At 43.6% G+C, this 17883-nt stretch overlaps 1 protein-coding gene across 2 annotated transcripts in view; it reads left to right on the plus strand.

The window, feature by feature from the left end:
• Nucleotides 1–17883, plus strand: part of PIKFYVE (phosphoinositide kinase, FYVE-type zinc finger containing) — a 921889-nt gene that overhangs the window by 217394 nt on the left and 686612 nt on the right. For both annotated transcript variants that reach the window (XM_068244945.1, XM_068244946.1), the window contains exon 13: nucleotides 17171–17279. In XM_068244945.1, the coding sequence (XP_068101046.1) occupies nucleotides 17171–17279 (109 nt within the window). The remainder of the gene's footprint in view (nucleotides 1–17170; nucleotides 17280–17883) is intronic.

Here is a 17883-nt window from a genome sequence, read left to right on the forward strand (position 1 = left end):
CTATCTTCCACTGAAGTGTCAGGCTATTTCTTCCTGCAGAGTGCAGACAGCTGTGCCTGTATGTAATTCCTCAGTATGTGAAAGCCCAGCCAGCTCAGAGGACAATTTATTTAGCTTGTAAAAGATAAGAGAGAAGAGAGAAGCTGCCCTAATCTAAATATCACACAGGCAGTGTGCAGAGAGGGGCCTGGATGGGGGAATTCATAGCAGAACCACAACACTGAAGAACTTGGCAGCCTTCCAGACACAGGCCTGACAAGTCTGACAAGAGAAAGATAAGTTGATTTATTACAGAGATGGTGATAGTAGAACGTGCTGCAGTAAGCCAGAACACATTAGAATAGCTTTTGGAACTTGTAGGATGATAAAAAACAGGATGCAATTTTTTTTACGGAGTCTCTTTAAGAAGAACTTTTATAGATGGGGGGATATTAAGGCCCAAGATATATGATTTATGCTGGTTTAGCTTATAGAAAGATGCTTCAGAAAAAGCTTGCAATTCTGCCATTAGATGAGTTAGGGAATTAACCGGGTCTGTTATGATAAGTGCTACGTCGTCCGCGAAGAGGCTAATGACATGCGAGGAGTTATTAACCGTGAGGCCTTTAATATATGGAGAGGTCCTGATATGGGATGCCAAAGTCTCCATTAAAACAACAAAAATAATTGGTGAAAGTGGGCAGCCTTGGCGTGTGCCATTAGATATAGAGAATTGATCTGATAAATATCCGGCCGTGTTAACTCTTGCAGATGGATTACTGTATAGTGCCATAATGACTGTTAGAATTGGACCCTTGAAGCCAAACTTTATCAAAGTTGCTTGTAGGAATTGCCAGTGTACTCTGTCAAACGCATTCTCCGCATCCAAAGTTAGAATGAGAGAAGGCGTTTGACAGAGCTCAATTTGTCTGAGAGCCGCCAACATGCGTCTTGTGCCATCTGAGGCTTGCCTTCCTTTAGTGAACCCCACCTGGTCTGGGTTAAGGAGAGAAGGTGTGGTGTTCATTATTCTGGTTGCTATCAGTTTTGCATAGATCTTTAGGTCCGAATTCAATAAAGATATTGGTCTAAAATTGCCTGGTTGTTGATGATCCTTCCCTGGCTTTGGTATAACAGAGATTGATGCCTCGAGATATTATTTTGGAATTGGAGTACCAGTCATGAAAGCATTGAATAATTTAGTTAGAAATGGGGAGAGAGTTTGGGAAAAGACCATATAATACTCGTTTAGAAACCCGTCGGGTCCTGGGGCCTTATTTCGTTTGAGATTATGAATGACTTTATCTACCTCTTCTTTTGTGATTTGGGTACTTAATTTTTCAATTTGTGCTGGAGAGAGAGTGTTGACTTCAACAGAATTAAGGTATTCATTTATAATTGAAGAGGTGGGTTGGGGCGTGTTTGCGTCCTCCTTGAGGTTATACAAAGAGGCATAATAATCTTTAAAAAACATTTGCTATTCTTTTTGGATGTAATACAATTTCTTTTGAAGCAGGATGTATTATTGAGGATATTCTGGATTTGTTCTGCTTATGTTTTATTAATCTAGCGAGAAATTTACCTGCTTTGTTACCTTGTGAGTATTTGGTGGTATTTGTTTTTTGAAGATTTTGTTCATATCGATAGAGTAGAAGATTGTGGAGATCTTGTCTTAAGGTATATAATTTCTGGGGGGGGGGGGGGCGTGGCCAGCCATGAGCGTGTGAGGACGTGTTCTCTCACAGCTCTCCCGGCTCAAGGCTGAATCCTTTACACTGCCCACAACCACTCGATCTGCTGCCGCTTCGTATCCTCGGATACAGGAGACCTCCCTCGCCCACCAGATGCCAAAATACGGGCCACCAGCGCCCGCAACGGCTGCGGAAAAGCTGGCAAAGCCCCCCCGCGGTGAGCGGCAAGATGGCGCCGGGCAGACATGCTGGGAGGAGAGAGACGCCACGGTCTCGGAAAACCAGCCGCCCACACAGACCTGCTCCAGCGATGCGGAGGATGGGGAACTCCCTTCAGAGGCTGGTAAGCTCCATACCGCAGCTCCCCCAAAAGAACACAGGCAGAACACCCAGCCCAAAGTCCGCAGCCAAGGCAATCCAGAAAGGGAGGAGAGGGGGGAAGGAGGACAGTCAGAGCCCATAGAGCCCACCAGAGCCGAACTTTTGGCTGCCATACAAAACATGCAGCTTTCCCTCACTACTAGGCTGGACACAATACAGACAGAACTATCTTTTGTTAAAGCTGACTACAAAAAGCTCAACGAGAGAACCATTGAAGCAGAGCATAGAATAAGTGATTTGGAGGACGTAGTGACTCCTATTAGAGCTACGCAATCATCCATAACTAAAACCTCCACTGAACACTCACTTAAACTTGATAACCTTGAGAATCGTTCTAGAAGATCTAATCTGCGATTCGTGGGCATTCCGGAAAAATCTGAGGGCCCCTCCCCTGAAAACTTTCTTGAAACTTGGATACAGAATGCCATCCCTAACCTTGTCCTGTCCAATACTTTTAGCATTGAACGCGCACACAGAGTCCCTGGAGGCCCGCCTAAACCAGGCGCAACCCCAAGGCCCATGCTGGCTAAACTGCTTAATTACAGGGATAAGGTGGAAATTCTTAGGAAGGCCAGGGATGCCCCGGAGCTACAGATAAATGGAACTGCAGTCTCTATCTACCAAGACTTTTCCTCGGAAGTCCAAAAACTACGCGCCAATTTTATTGCAGTGAAATCCGGCCTGAGAGCCCAGCAAATCCCATACAGCATGCTCTTTCCAGCCAAGCTACGAGTGCAACATAATGGGAAGTTTCACTTCTTCCCGACTCCTGCAGATGCGGTGTCATGGATGGAGGAACAGGGCATTGATGTCCCAGTAATGAAACCGCGCTCTAATAAATGATTTCTTCTGCCTGCTTTCTATCGCTACCTTGCCGGCTACTAGCCTTGAGTGGATACATCTTCTTCTTCCATATGGCTTTTATGACTTGGCACTGTTAAGCATTAATAATTTCAATTGCTCTGCCATCTACCAGTGCATGTTTTTATGTTTGGGGAGACTACTCCTGAGCTTTTTTTTCTTTTCTTTTCCCCCTCTTTCTAATACTCTTGTAACACCACTGCTATCAAGATATGGGCCATGAGGTGACATTTGTTCGGCGGTTCCACTGTCGAGCTCTCCTGTCATGCTTACCTATTCAATTGTCTAACCCATATTTTTATTATAGGTGATGATGATACTTGGTATTGCTACTTATCTTGCTGTGTGATTTGAAGGGTGAAATGCATTGATTCTATATCAGGATCAATTGACCTGGGAGGGGAGTCTTGCCTGCAGCACTGATCTTTCTTCTCTTACCTTCAATACATAATCACAGGAGAGGCTTTTCCTCTATCCCTGTTGCCACACTTGCTCCATTTAAAGCCCTTGGGCGCCATCTACTGATCACAAATAGATATACTCTAAATAATCATTTTCTAACCATTGATAGCCATCACTCCTACCTTTTATTCCAAGCATATAGGTCCGATTTGACCTAATTTAATCATGATCAGTCTCCCTTCGAGGTCACTGCTGTGGGGTGGGCTCCCCTTGTTTGGTTAATAAGTTTGAAACAGTTCTATGTTTAAGTGTAAAACTATTCACAACGTTTGTGGATATGACTGTTACCTTGAGCCGGGAAACATGTGCTGTCCCTATAGTCCCTCTTTTTACTTTTATATCGTTTAGGGAATAGAAATCCTTTGTGGTTTAATACAGGGGATGGGGAGGCTTTGGGGTTATAGTGGGTTTTATGTGGGTGAAATTCCAGTTTACACTAACACGACAATGACACTCCAGTGCAGAATAGGTAGCATAAGGAACTACAATGCTCGGAACTTCCTGACTAATCTCTTAATTTTACAGTATGACACACATTAAGGTGGTCTCCTGGAACGTGAGGGGGCTAAACAACTCTATCAAGAGACGCCTAGTTTTAGACCACCTGCGAAAGCTATCCCCCCAGATTATTTGTCTGCAGGCTCTAAAGCATTTTTACTTAAAAAACCCTGGGTGGCCTCATACTACCTAGCTCATTACTCATCATTCTCTAGGGGTACTGCAATCCTTGTTGCTAAATCGTTCCCAGGACAAATTTCAAACATTAAGACTGATCCGAATGGTAATTTTGTTATCCTGAAATGTACAGTTGAGAATAGATCATTTATAGTGGCCTCTATTTACATCCCACCACCCTTTAATGTGCAAACCCTTGAGCGCGTCTCCTCTAGACTACACAATCTGATGGATGGCCCTCTCATGCTTCTGGGGGACTATAACGCGGTCTTGGACCCTTTATTAGACAGAATGAATGGCACCGGTAGATCATATCCACAACTACTGAACTGGCTACGTCAGTATGAGTTAAGGGACGTCTGGAGATGGAAATTTCCAGATGATAAAGAATTTTCCTGTTACTCTGACTCATTTAAGACTATGTCACGCATTGATATGTGTCTGGGGTCCAAGGACCTCTTGCCTATGGTGGAATCGGTTACATATCTAGCGCACGGGATTTCAGACCACTCTCCTCTGGTGTGTGAGCTATTCCTTCCCGGGGGCAGGGTACCATCCCTGTGGAGAATGGGAGCGTGCTGGCTGGAAGATGAGGAGGTGCTTGGGGACAGAAATGGCACATTATTGGCGTACTAATGAAGGTACGGTTAATCCACTGATTTGTTGGGATGCGGGCAAGGCGGTTCTTAGGGGCTCGTTCAGGGCTGCGTTGTCCAGAATCCGGCAGAATGATGTAGCCTCGCAACAATACTGTGAAAGAGAATCCAATCAGGCTAAAATCCAATTAATTCAGTCCCCGACCCGGAAAAATTATGCTCTCTGGGAAGCGGCCCGTAGAAAATTAGAACTAAAACTATTAGATAGGACAAAAAGGAAAGATTTAATTCATAGACAGAGATATTTTGAATACGGGAATAAATGTAGTAAACTCCTGACATACCTACTTAAATCTGATACAGAGTCACTAGCAATCCCAAGAATCACAGATAGCACCGGGACAATTTGCACCACATCTGAATCGATAGCTAATACATTTACCACATATTATTCCATGCTTTATTCCTCAAAGCTGAATGATACCGATCCCCGACTTCGAGAGTTCCTGGATAATCTGGACCTCCCATCCTTATCGATGGAGGCCAGTCTGGAACTGGACTCCCCTATTTCCTCTGATGAAATAACTCTAGCTATCTCATCTTTTAAAGCTGATAAGGCACCGGGGCCAGACGGCATCCCAGCCGAATGGTACATGAAAAATAAAACGGTAACTGTCCCACGCCTTACAAAATTGTTTCATTATATGTTTGAAGCTGGATCACTTCCGTAGTCCATGAGCGAGGCTCTAATAACTCTTATTCTAAAACCTGGTAAGGACCCAGCCTCCTGCGATGCATATCGCCCGATCTCTCTAATGAATACAGATACTAAAATCCTCACCAAAATCCTCGCAAATAGACTTAATAAACATATAGACAGTATTATACATCCTGATCAGACTGGGTTCATGCCCGGTAGATGTACCAGACTAAATATTAGACGACCCATGACTAATATTCAATACCCTCACGCAAACGCGGGGACTAGAGTGATTCTATCACTCGATGCTAATAAAGCCTTCGATTCAATTGAGTGGTCCTATCTTATGGCCGTCCTAGAGAGGTTTGGGTTTGGCCCTGGGTTCCGGAAGTGGTTCAGTATTCTCTATAGCTCACCAAAAGCTAAAATAAGAGTTAACTCCAGTATATCCCAGGCTTTTAATATTAAGCGTGGCACGCGGCAGGGATGCCCACTTTCGCCCCTGCTGTTTGCTATTGCAGTTGAGCCCCTGGCCCAGGCTATACGGCTGTCTGATTCGGTGCGGGGTCTGCGGGTGGACCGGGTTGAAGAACGTATATCTCTGTATGCAGATGACATGCTGGTGTATCTCGCAGATCCCGCGTCGTCCCTGGATGCCGTGCTAGACATTTATGACAAATTCGGATCCATGTCCGGTTTGACAATAAACTGGTCCAAGTCAGCTCTTTTCCCTTTAGACACCTTTGACCACCAAATAATTACTCCTAGATCCCACCTACAAATCACTGATCAATTCAAATATCTGGGAATTTGGGTGCAGCGCCCCTTAAATACCTTCTTTGCAGCTAACATGCAACCAACCCTGGATTCTATTGAGGCCCGACTTAAAAAATGGATATCTTTACCACTTAACCTATGTGGTAGAGTATGCATTGTTAAAATGATAGTTGCCCCTAAGCTTTTATATCTTCTGCAGATGGCTCCAGACGGGATTCCACGGGCGGTCTTTAAACACATTGACTCGATAGTTGTGTCTTTTATATGGTCAAACTCCGTCCCTAGAATTGCCCTATCTACCTTGCAACTGCCGACCTCCCAGGGAGGCCTTGCAGTACCCAATTTTTTTCTATACTATTTGGCAACACAACTCATACCTATCAGTTATTGGATCAGCGACCACAGCCAGGACTCCTCGCTGGCACTCGAGGCAGACGTTGCTAGCTCTTATGAAGCACTGTGTGGAGCCATCTATAGATATTCTATTTCAAATTTGAGCGCGGGTACCTCACTTATCCAGAACACAATTAAAATCTATAAGACCACTCGTAAGCTTCTGAACGAGCCCCTGGACCCAATCTCTCCTAGTTCGCCTCTGTGGCATAATCAGAACCTCCCGGAACTCCTCAGTGTGCCTGACCCTTGCTTCTGGACAAAGTATGGTATTAAATACCTGCACCAGCTTTTTTCTGATGGTATCTTTAAGAATTTTTTACAATTCCGTGAGGAATTTGGCATACCTAGACAAGCCCAGTTCAGGTATTTTCAACTCCGACATGCAATAAGTGCCCAGACTGGTCTATACAATGTTGATCTAGCACCCTCAGGAGTGGAATCTCTACTTCTACAAAAGGATAAAACTAAGCAAATATCTAGGTACTATAACTTTGTACTGACATCCCGTAATACATCTAAAGTTGTATCTGTCCGGATGCGATGGTCGGGCACAGGAACTGATATTAGCAAGGAGGACTGGGTGGTTTTTGAAGAATCTTACCATAAGTCGGTTATTGCTGCGCATGACAAACTAATTAACCTGAAATGGTTTCACCAGGCCTATATGTCTCCAGCACGCCTGAGTAAAATGAGCCCCTTACACAACGGCCTTTGCTTTAAATGCAGGCAGGGACAGGCGGATTTCCTCCACTGTGTCTGGTTTTGTCCGCAGGTAAATAGCTATTGGAAGTCGGTAGCCCACTTTCTCCGAGACACCTTAGACCTACCAGAAGTCTTTAATTTTAAAACTTGTATGCTAGGTGTACTGACAGACATACCATGTAGTCGGAGAGAAGCCACACTTATTCAGATTCTGTTTTACTATGTAAGAAAATCTCTGGTTCTACAATGGAAACATAATAGGGTCCCTAGCCTGCATGACTGGAAGAGACTGGTAAATCAAGCTCTACCCCTCTATAAATTAACATATCAGTCAAGACATCAACCCCGTAAATTTGACAAAATCTGGTCTAAATGGGTCGACTCCTCAGACACAACCATTCCCAACCTAGATATCACTGTTTCAGTTCAAGATACCGCCCTATAGACGTCAATCTACTCAGATCTATTATATACTAGGAGTTCTCTGCTTGCAGCCCCCTGAATCAAACTGTGATTATTATGCTACATGTACTTGTATTTTTCTCAATTATGCACTGATGTCAGATTTATATGCACTTATTGAGTAATCATGAAACTGTCACTTTTAGTCAATTAACTGACTCTGGAATGTAACCCACTATGGTTAATTTTTATGTTTTGTTTTTGTTTGTCTATGCTCCTTTTTGGGAGATGTTTGTATGTTTAAAATCTTCAATAAAAAATCTCTTATAAAAAAAAAGGTATATAATTTCTTGTAGATATTAATATCTTGTGATAATTTATGGTCTTTTTTCCAAAACTTGAATTTGTCTTAGTAAATCATTATATTTTTTGTCCCGGTTTATTTTTTCAATTGCACTTTGTCTTATGTATAAACCTCTCATAAATGCTTAGTGTGCTGACCAGACTATTGGGAGTTGTATCTCAGAGGAATCATTAATAACGAAAAATTCTCGTAGATTGTTTTCAAAACCAGGTATAAGATCAGGATTGTTCAGAATGGATTGGTTCATTTTCCAAGCTCTAGATCCAGCAAAACTGACCGCAGTATGAAAAGTGATATGAATGGGAGCTTGGTCTGACCAGGTTGTGCAATCGATATCTGTGGAAGTAACTGATTGTAAAAGATAACGGTCTGTTAAAAAAAAGTCAATACGGGAATGGCTCTGATGAACTGCTGAGTAATGTGTGTAATCTTTGTCTACGGGGTGGGCAATCCGCCAAGGGTCAAATAGATCGTGCCAATTTAGAATTTTCCTTAATAGGGGGAGAGGCGATTTCCTATTAGAAGAGGAATCCAATGGAGTAATGCACGCGTTTAGATCACCTCCCACTAGGAACCTTCCCTTTTTGATTTCCTCGATTTTTTTTTAAAATGCGCTGGATAAAGCCTCTCTGGGCTTGATTGGGTGCGTATAAAGCTAGTATTGTCATGAGTTGGTCATTAATATTACCTACAAAACATATATATCTGCCCCCCGGGTCAATTTCTACTTGATCCGGTGATGCCTTTACATCTTTATGAAAAGCCAGCATAACACCCCGTGTTTTTTTTTTTGGTAAATACACTGTGATATATAGAGGGAAACTTATTATGTGCACAAAATTTCAGATCTCTTGCTAATAGATGGGTCTCTTGAACCATTAATATGTGGGAATGATTAGCAATTGCGTCAGACCACATGCGTTTCCTTTTGAAGGGGGAGTTGAGGCCTCTAGCATTGATCGATGTGCATTTAATTACTCCTGTGTCAGCCATCTTTCATTAGATTTAAGATGTGGGGATGTATATTGATATATCTCCAAACATTTTTAAACCTTACGTCATGAAGAATATTAGTGGAAATGCTTGTACTATACCATTTACATTGAGTGGAAACCGTTAAAAACCTAACTGATAAAACAGATAAAACAAATAAAACATCTAACATAAACATCTGCGCTATACAAGTAGTGCAGGGTGTAGAATAATTGTTCAGTATTCTACTCATCTGTGGAGGGCCGGCAACCGATCTGTTGCGCCTCGATCAATCTCCTTCTGTAGTAGAAAGGAAAAAATTGTTTGGAAAAGAAAACAGAATAACTGGCCAGTTTCAGCTCATGTGGAGGTGATGTGTCCATCCGCTGAGGTGTTAGACACAGGGATATGCGGGTCTCCTTTGGGGTTTCTTTGTGGTGCTGCATCTACGATTTTAATCTGTAGTTGTTTGAGAATAGCATATCCTGTGGCTGCAGAGGAAAAGGAATAGTTCTTGTTGTTGAAAGAAAAGATGACTTTAGTGGGGAAGCCCCATTTGTATGTCACCTGGGCTGCTTGCAATGATCTTGTTAGCTGTTGCAGTTGTTTTCTTTGCTGCAGAGTGGCTTGTGATAAATCTGAAAATATTTGTATGTTCGCGTACAGATCTGGAAAGGAGACTTTTCTTTTTAAAGCCAGTAGTAGGTTTTCTTTCACATGGTAAAAAAGAAAGCGCACTATCACATCTCTTGGTATGTGCGCAGGCAGATGTGCAGGTTTTGCGAGTCTGTGTGCTCTATCTATTGTAAGCTCTATGGGAGGAGTGTCAGGCAGAATAGATTTGGTCAAGTTGGTGATATATGTTTTAAGTTCAGAGTTTGGGATGGACTCAGGAATCCCTCTTAGTTTAATATTATTCCTCCTGGAACGGTCTTCCAGGTCTGCTGATTTAGTCTTCAGCCATAAGATATCTTTACTGTGTTCTTCAGAAGTGTCCACCATGTTGTTATGCTCATGCACTAAGTCAGATACTTTATTTTCCACTGCATCCACTCTGTCTCCTAAGTTAGAGATTTCTGTGTGGCAGTTCATCTGTATCTGGGAAATCTGCATAATCAAATCTGCTCTGAACGTAACCAGGATGTTTTTAATGAAAGTCTGTTTTGCTGGCTGCTCGTCTGCAGGAAAAGCCATTATGTCTGCAAACTGTGAGGCACTTCCCCCCTCATGACTCAGCCCTGCTATGTCTGCTGCCTGTGTGTCATGCAGTTCAATCTGCTGCTTCTGTCTTGCTGGACTGGCAGATGGTGAGATTACGGACCAATTACTTGCCTGGTCAGCTGTGGAGAGTTCTCTTTCCCAGGAGGTACGCTGTGTTATCTCTCGTCCATCTGTGTTTAAGCCTCCGCTGCTGCCTATGTGGTGATCGGCACCATCTTGTGCTCTGCGTGTTTTACGAGCAGACCTCTCGGTAAAGAAGTCTGTGAGCTTCTTGGGATGTAGGGCTTTCCTTTTCTTGGTGCTTTCTACCTCCATCTCCTTTTCCCCCGACATCATGAGGTTTCACTGCGGTTATTGGACTGCTGTTAGCCGCTTTAGTTCAGCCGAAAGAGGAGCTCAAGTCCTACACGTCCTCCCGGAACTCTGTTGTGGCCACGCCCCTGCGGCACCCACTTTTTTTAACCCTAACACAATTACTCAGTTACTCAGTGACCAAGTTTGAGAGCTTTGTGGTCTTTGGCATCAATAATTTGCAATGACCAACTGTACCAGGTTTGAGGCTTGTGCCATTAACAGTGCAAGAATGGCAGCAATGAAATATTCCCCTTAAAAATCAATAGGTGAATTTTGATAAGCTTTTTAGGCTCAACCCACTTTTCTGAATATTCATCCCAGTCACCCACTGACCAACTGTGCAAAGTTTGAGAACCCTTCCATTGAGGCAGGGAACACACTTGACTTTCAGTTTTCCGCGCGCGGTTTTCTGCATACTTTTTCTGCACACCAAGTGTGTTTCCATGAAGGAAAGCGCGCGCGTTTTTTCACAGCAGCTGATGTAAAGGATAGAGGAAACTGCCAAAATGTGCAGAGTCATCATGCAGAATGTCAGTTTTTTTTCTGCGTGCGAACAACACAGTAAGTGTGCACTAGCCCATTGATTAACAGGAGTTCTCAGTTTTTCTGTGCAGAAAACGCGTAGGAAAACTGTCAAGTGTGTTCCCTGCCTATCAGTGTAAGAATGGCTGCAGTTTGTTTTCCCAGTGATATTTGTATTTGTCTCCACCCACTTTTTGGTTATGGAGGGTAAAAAAAATGTACCCTATATGTTGTTCCAGGTAATGTACCATGTGCCAAATTTCATTCAAATATATGTAGCCATTGTTGCGTGATTAAATAACAAACATCCAAACTTTAGCATTTATAATATTGGTGATTATATATGGACTACGGTACCTCATGTACCTTAACCACTTTATGACAAGCTGACTTATAAAACCATCCTGCTAGAGCCTCTGTATGGCTCTAGGACGTTTTTATAAGTCCGATAGTGCTGCTGCTGCTGTGCACGTGCATCCCCGTGCACGTAAAAGTTGTGGGAAAAAAAAAAAAGAACAAAGAAAAAATACACCTTTATTTCCAAATACTATACTGTCACCATACTAGGGACATAATTGTGAGAACTAGAACAAATAGGCAGATAAAACGTGTGGGTTTTAAGCACAGTAGCAGTGTTTAAATTAAAACTATAGGGGATGAAATTTGAGAAATAGTGTATTTTTTTTTCATTTTTTCCTTGTTTTTCCTTTTAAAACGCATAGAAAACAAAGTAATTTCTGAAAACAAATATCAACCCCAAAAAGCCCAATTGGTGGTGAAAAAAAAACAAGATCTAGATAATTTCATTGGCAACTTAAAGGGATGAGCACTGAAAGGTGAAAATCGATCTTGTCCATTAGATGTTTAACCACTTCCCGACCGCCGTATATACAATTGGCGGCCGGGAAGTGGACCCCGCAAGGACCGCCGTATTGACAAATGGCGACAGTCCTTGTAGGGGCCTCCGCCTGGCGCCGCTCACCCGCCGCAACATCCCGCCGGCCATACGGAAGCGCCGGCGGGATGTTAACCCGACGATCGCCGCATACAAAGTGTATAATACACTTTGTATTGTTTACAAAGTGTATTATACAGGCTGCCTCCTGCCCTGGTGGTCCCAGTGTCCGAGGGACCACCAGGGCAGGCTGCAGCCACCCTAGTCTGCACCAAGCACACTGATTCCCCCCCCCCCCCTGCCCCAGATCGCCCACAGCACCCATCAGACCCCCCCCCTGCCCACCCCCCAGACCCCTGTTTGCACCCAATCACCCCCCTAATCACCCATCAATCACTCCCTGTCACTATCTGTCAACGCTATTTTTTATCCCCCCCCCCTGCTCCCTCCTGATCACCCCCCACCCCTCAGATTCTCCCCAGACCCCCCCTCCCCAGAATCCCCCCACCCCATGTACTGTATGCATCTATCCCCCCTGATCACCTGTCAATCACCTGTCAATCACCCATCAATCACCCCCTGTTACTGCCACCCATCAATCAGCCCCTAACCTGCCCCTTGCGGGCAATCTGATCACCCACCCACACCAATAGATCGCCCGCAGATCCGACATCAGATCACCACCCAAGCGCAGCGTTTACATCTATTCTCTCCTCTAAACACCCACTAATTACCCATCAATCACCCATCAATCACCCCCTATCACCACCTGTCACTGTTACCCATCAGATCAGACCCTAATCTGCCCCTTGCAGGCACCCAATCACCCGCCTACACGCTCAGATTGCCCTCAGACCCCCCCTTATCAATTCGCCAGGGCATTATTTACATCTGTCCTTCCCTGTAATAACCCACTGATCACCTGTCAATCACCCATCAATCACCCCCTGTCACTGCCACCCATCATTCAGCCCCTAACCTGCCCCTTGCGGGCAATCTGATCACCCACCCACACCAATAGATCGCCCGCAGATCCGACATCAGATCATCTCCCAAGTGCAGTGTTTACATCTCTTCTCTCCTCTAAACACCCACTAATTACCCATCAATCACCCATCAATCACCCCCTATCACCACCTGTCACTGTTACCCATCAGATCAGACCCTAATCTGCCCCTTGCGGGCACCCAATCAGCCGCCTACACGCTCAGATTGCCCTCAGACCCCCCCTTATCAATTCGCCAGTGCAATATTTACATCTGTTCTCCCCTGTAATAACCCACTGATTACCTGTCAATCACCTATCAATCACCCATCAATCACCCATCAATCACCCCCTGTCACTGCCACCCATCAATCACCCCCTGTCACTGCCACCCATCAATCACCCCCTGTCACTGCCACCCATCAATCAGCCCCTAACCTGCCCCTTGCGGGCAATCTGATCACCCACCCACACCAATAGATCGCCCGCAGATCCGACGTCCGATCACCTCCCAAGTGCAGTGTTTACATCTGTTCTCTACCCTAAGCACCCACTAATTACCCATCAATCACCCCCTGTCACTGCTACCTATCAGATTAGACCCCTATCTGCCCCTAGTGCACTCACTCACCCGCCCACACCCTCAGAATGCTCTCAGACCCCAGCCCTGATCACCTCGCCAGTGCATTGCTTGCATCTATTCCCCCCTCTAATCACACCTTGAGACACCCATCAATCACCTCCTGTCACCCCCTAACACACCTACCCATCAGATCAGGCCCTAATTTTCCCCGTGTGGGCTCCTGATCACTCGGCCAAACCCTCAGATCCCCCTCAGACCCCCTTCCGATCACCTCCCCAGTGCATTGATTGCATCTTTTTTCCCCTCTAACCACCCCCTGAGACACCCATCAATCACCTCCTGTCACCCCCCTAGCACTCCTATCCATCAGATCAGGCCCAATACAACCTGTCATCTAAAAGGCCACCCTGCTTATGACCGGTTCCACAAAATTTGCCCCCTCATAGACCACCTGTCATCAAAATTTGCAGATGCTTATACCCCTGAACAGTCATTTTGAGACATTTGGTTTCCAGACTACTCACGGTTTTGGGCCCGTAAAATGCCAGGGCGGTATAGGAACCCCACAAGTGACCCCATTTTAGAAAAAAAGACACCCCAAGGTATTCTGTTAGGTGTATGACGAGTTCATAGAAGATTTTATTTTTTGTCAGAAGTTAGCGGAAATTGATTTTTATTGTTTTTTTTTCACAAAGTGTCATTTTTCACTAACTTGTGACAAAAAATAAAATCTTCTATGAACTCGCCATACACCTAACGGAATACCTTGGGGTGTCTTCTTTCTAAAATGGGGTCACTTGTGGGGTTCCTATACTGCCCTGGCATTTTAGGGGACCTAAACCGCGAGGAGTAGTCTAGAAAACAAATGCCTCAAAATGACCTGTAAATAGGACGTTGGGCCCCTTAGCGCACCTAGGCTGCAAAAAAGTGTCACACATGTGGTACCGCCGTACTCAGGAAAAGTAGTATAATGTGTTTTGGGGTGTATTTTTACACATACCCATGCTGGGTGGGAGAAATTTCTATGTAAATGGACAATTGTGTGTAAAAAACACCAACAATTGTCATTTACAGAGATATTTCTCCCACTTAGCATGGGTATGTGTAAAAATACACCCCAAAACACATTATACTACTTCTCCTGAGTACGGCGATACCACATGTGTGGCACTTTTTTACACCCTAAGTACGCTAAGGGGCCCAAAGTCCAATGAGTACCTTTAGGATTTCACAGGTCATTTTGCAACATTTGGTTTCAAGACTACTCCTCACGGTTTAGGGCCCCTAAAATGCCAGGGCAGTATAGGAACCCCACAAATGACCCCATTCTAGAAAGAAGACACCTAAAGGTATTCCGTTAGGAGTATGGTGAGTTCATAGAAGATTTTATTTTTTGTCCCAAGTTAGCGGAAAATGACACTTTGTGAAAAAAAAAACAATTAATATCAATTTCCGCTAACTTGTGACAAAAAAATAAAAACTTCTATGAACTCACCATACTCCTAACGGAATACCTTGGGGTGTCTTCTTTCTAAAATGGGGTCATTAGTGGGGTTCCTATACTGCCCTGGCATTTTAGGGGCCCTAAACCGTGAGGAGTAGTCTTGAAACAAAAATGACCTGTGAAATCCTAAAGGTACTCATTGGACTTTGGGCCCCTTAGCTCAGTTAGGGTGCAAAAAAGTGCCACACATGTGGTATCGCCGTACTCGGGAGAAGTAGTACAATGTGTTTTGGGGTGTATTTTTACACATACCCATGCTGGGTGGGAGAAATACCGCTGTAAATGGACAATTATGTGTAAAAAAATCAAAAGATTGTCATTTACAGAGGTATTTCTCCCACCCAGCATGGGTATGTGTAAAAATACACCCCAAAACACGTTGTACTTCTTCTCCCGAGTATGGCGATACCACGTGTGGCACTTTTTTGCACCCTAACTGCGCTAAAGGGCCCAAAGTCCAATGAGTACCTTTAGGATTTCACAGGTCATTTTGAGAAATTTCGTTTCAAGACTACTCCTCACGGTTTAGGGCCCCTAAAATGCCAGGACAGTGTAGGAACCCCACAAATGACCCCATTTTAGAAAGAAGACACCCCAAGGTATTCCGTTAGGAGTATGGCGAGTTCATAGAAGATTTTATTTTTTGTCACAAGTTAGCGGAAATTGATTTTATTTGTGTTTTTTCACAAAGTGTCATTTTCCGCTAACTTTTGACAAAAAATAAAATCTTCTATGAACTCACCATACTCCTAACAGAATACCTTGGGGTGTCTTCTTTCTAAAATGGGGTCATTTGCGGGGTTCCTATACTGCCCTGGCATTTTAGGGGCCCTAAACCGTGAGGAGTAGTCTTGAAACGAAATTTCTCAAAATGACCTGTGAAATCCTAAAGGTACTCATTGGACTTTGGGCCCTTTAGCGCAGTTAGGGTGCAAAAAAGTGCCACACATGTGGTATCGCCGTACTCAGGAGAAGTAGTATAATGTGTTTTGGGGTGTATTTTTACACATACCCATGCTGAGTGGGAGAAAGATCTCTGTAAATGGACAATTGTGTGTAAAAAAAATTAACAAATTGTCATTTACAGAGATATTTCTCCCACCCAGCATGGGTATGTGTAAAAATACACCCCAAAACACATTATACTACTTCTCCTGAGTACGGCAATACCACGTGTGGCACTTTTTTGCAGCCTAACTGTGCTAAGGGGTCCAAAGTCCAATGCGCACCTTTAGGCTTTACAGGGGTGCTTACAATTTAGCACCCCCCAAAATGTCAGGACAGTAAACACACCCCACAAATGACCCCATTTTGGAAAGTAGACCCTTCAAGGTATTCAGAGAGGGGCATGGTGAGTCCGTGGCAGATTTCATTTTTTTTTTTTTGTCGCAAGTTAGAAGAAATGGAAACTTTTTTTTTTTTTTCTCACAAAGTGTCATTTTCCGCTTACTTGTGACAAAAAATATCTTCTATGAACTCACTATGCCTCTCAGTGAATACTTTGGGATGTCTTCTTTCCAAAATGGGGTCATTTGGGGGGTATTTATACTATCCTGGAATTCTAGCCCCTCATGAAACATGACAGGGGGTCAAAAAAGTCATAGATGCTTGAAAATGAGAAAATTCACTTTTTGCACCATAGTTTGTAAACGCTATAACTTTTACCCAAACCAATAAATATACACTGAATGGGTTTTTTTCTATCAAAAACATGTTTGTCCACATTTTTCGCGCTGCATGTATACAGAAATTTTACTTTATTTGAAAAATGTCAGCACAGAAAGTTAAAAAAATCATTTTTTTGCCAAAATTCATGTCTTTTTTGATGAATATAATAAAAAGTAAAAATCGCAGGAGCAATCAAATAGCACCAAAAGAAAGCTTTATTAGTGACAAGAAAAGGAGCCAAAATTCATTTAGGTGGTAGGTTGTATGAGCGAGCAATAAACCGTGAAAGCTGCAGTGGTCTGAATGGAAAAAAAGTGGCCGGTCCTTAAGGGGTAGAAAGCCCTAGGTCCTCAAGTGGTTAAATCCCCCTCCCCCCAACTTTTTTCTTTATTTGATGTTACATTTTTAACTCTAAGTATGTAGTTTTTAGTAGCTGCTATTTCACTTCTAAAATTACCATATCTCCCTTAATTTTTGTAGAGTGACACAGGTATATTTATCAATTGATGATCGGCTTACTTCTCTGAAGACAGACACATTTAGCAAAACACGAGAAGAGAAAATGGAAGATCTGTTTGCAAAGAAAGAGGTAATTAAAATAAATAACTTGAGATTGGTGAAGTGGGATTATGTTTTCTGAACCAAAATGTAAATACCGTATTTACTCGCATATAAGCCGACCCGCATATAAGCCGACCCCCCAACTTTTACCTAAAAAACAGGGAAAAATGATTGACCCCCATATAAGCCGGGGGTAGGAAATGCTGGATTGGTGCAGGCCACGTGATCCCCCCAGTGTGTCCCAGTATAGCTAGTATAGTGCCCAGTATGGGTAGGTAGTGCCTCAGTATAGCTAGTATAGTGCCCAGTATGGGTAGGTAATGCCCCAGTATAGCTAGTAAAGTGCCCAGTATAGCTAGTATAGTGCCCAGTATAGCTATTATAGTGCCCAGTATAGCTAGTAAACTGTCCAGTATAGCCAGTAAAGTGCCCAGTTTAGCCAGTATAGTGCCCAGTTTAGCCAGTATAGTGCCCAGTTTAGCCAGTATAGTGCCCAGTTTAGCCAGTATAGTGCCCAGTTTAGCCAGTATAATGCCCAGTATAGCCAGTAAAGTGTCCATTATAGCAAGTATAGTGCCCAGTTTAGCCAGTATAATGCCCAGTATAGCCAGTAAAGTGTCCAGTATAGCAAG

This window comes from Hyperolius riggenbachi, chromosome 7 (genome assembly GCF_040937935.1).
Source record: "Hyperolius riggenbachi isolate aHypRig1 chromosome 7, aHypRig1.pri, whole genome shotgun sequence".
NCBI classification, from domain to species: Eukaryota; Metazoa; Chordata; class Amphibia; order Anura; family Hyperoliidae; genus Hyperolius; species Hyperolius riggenbachi.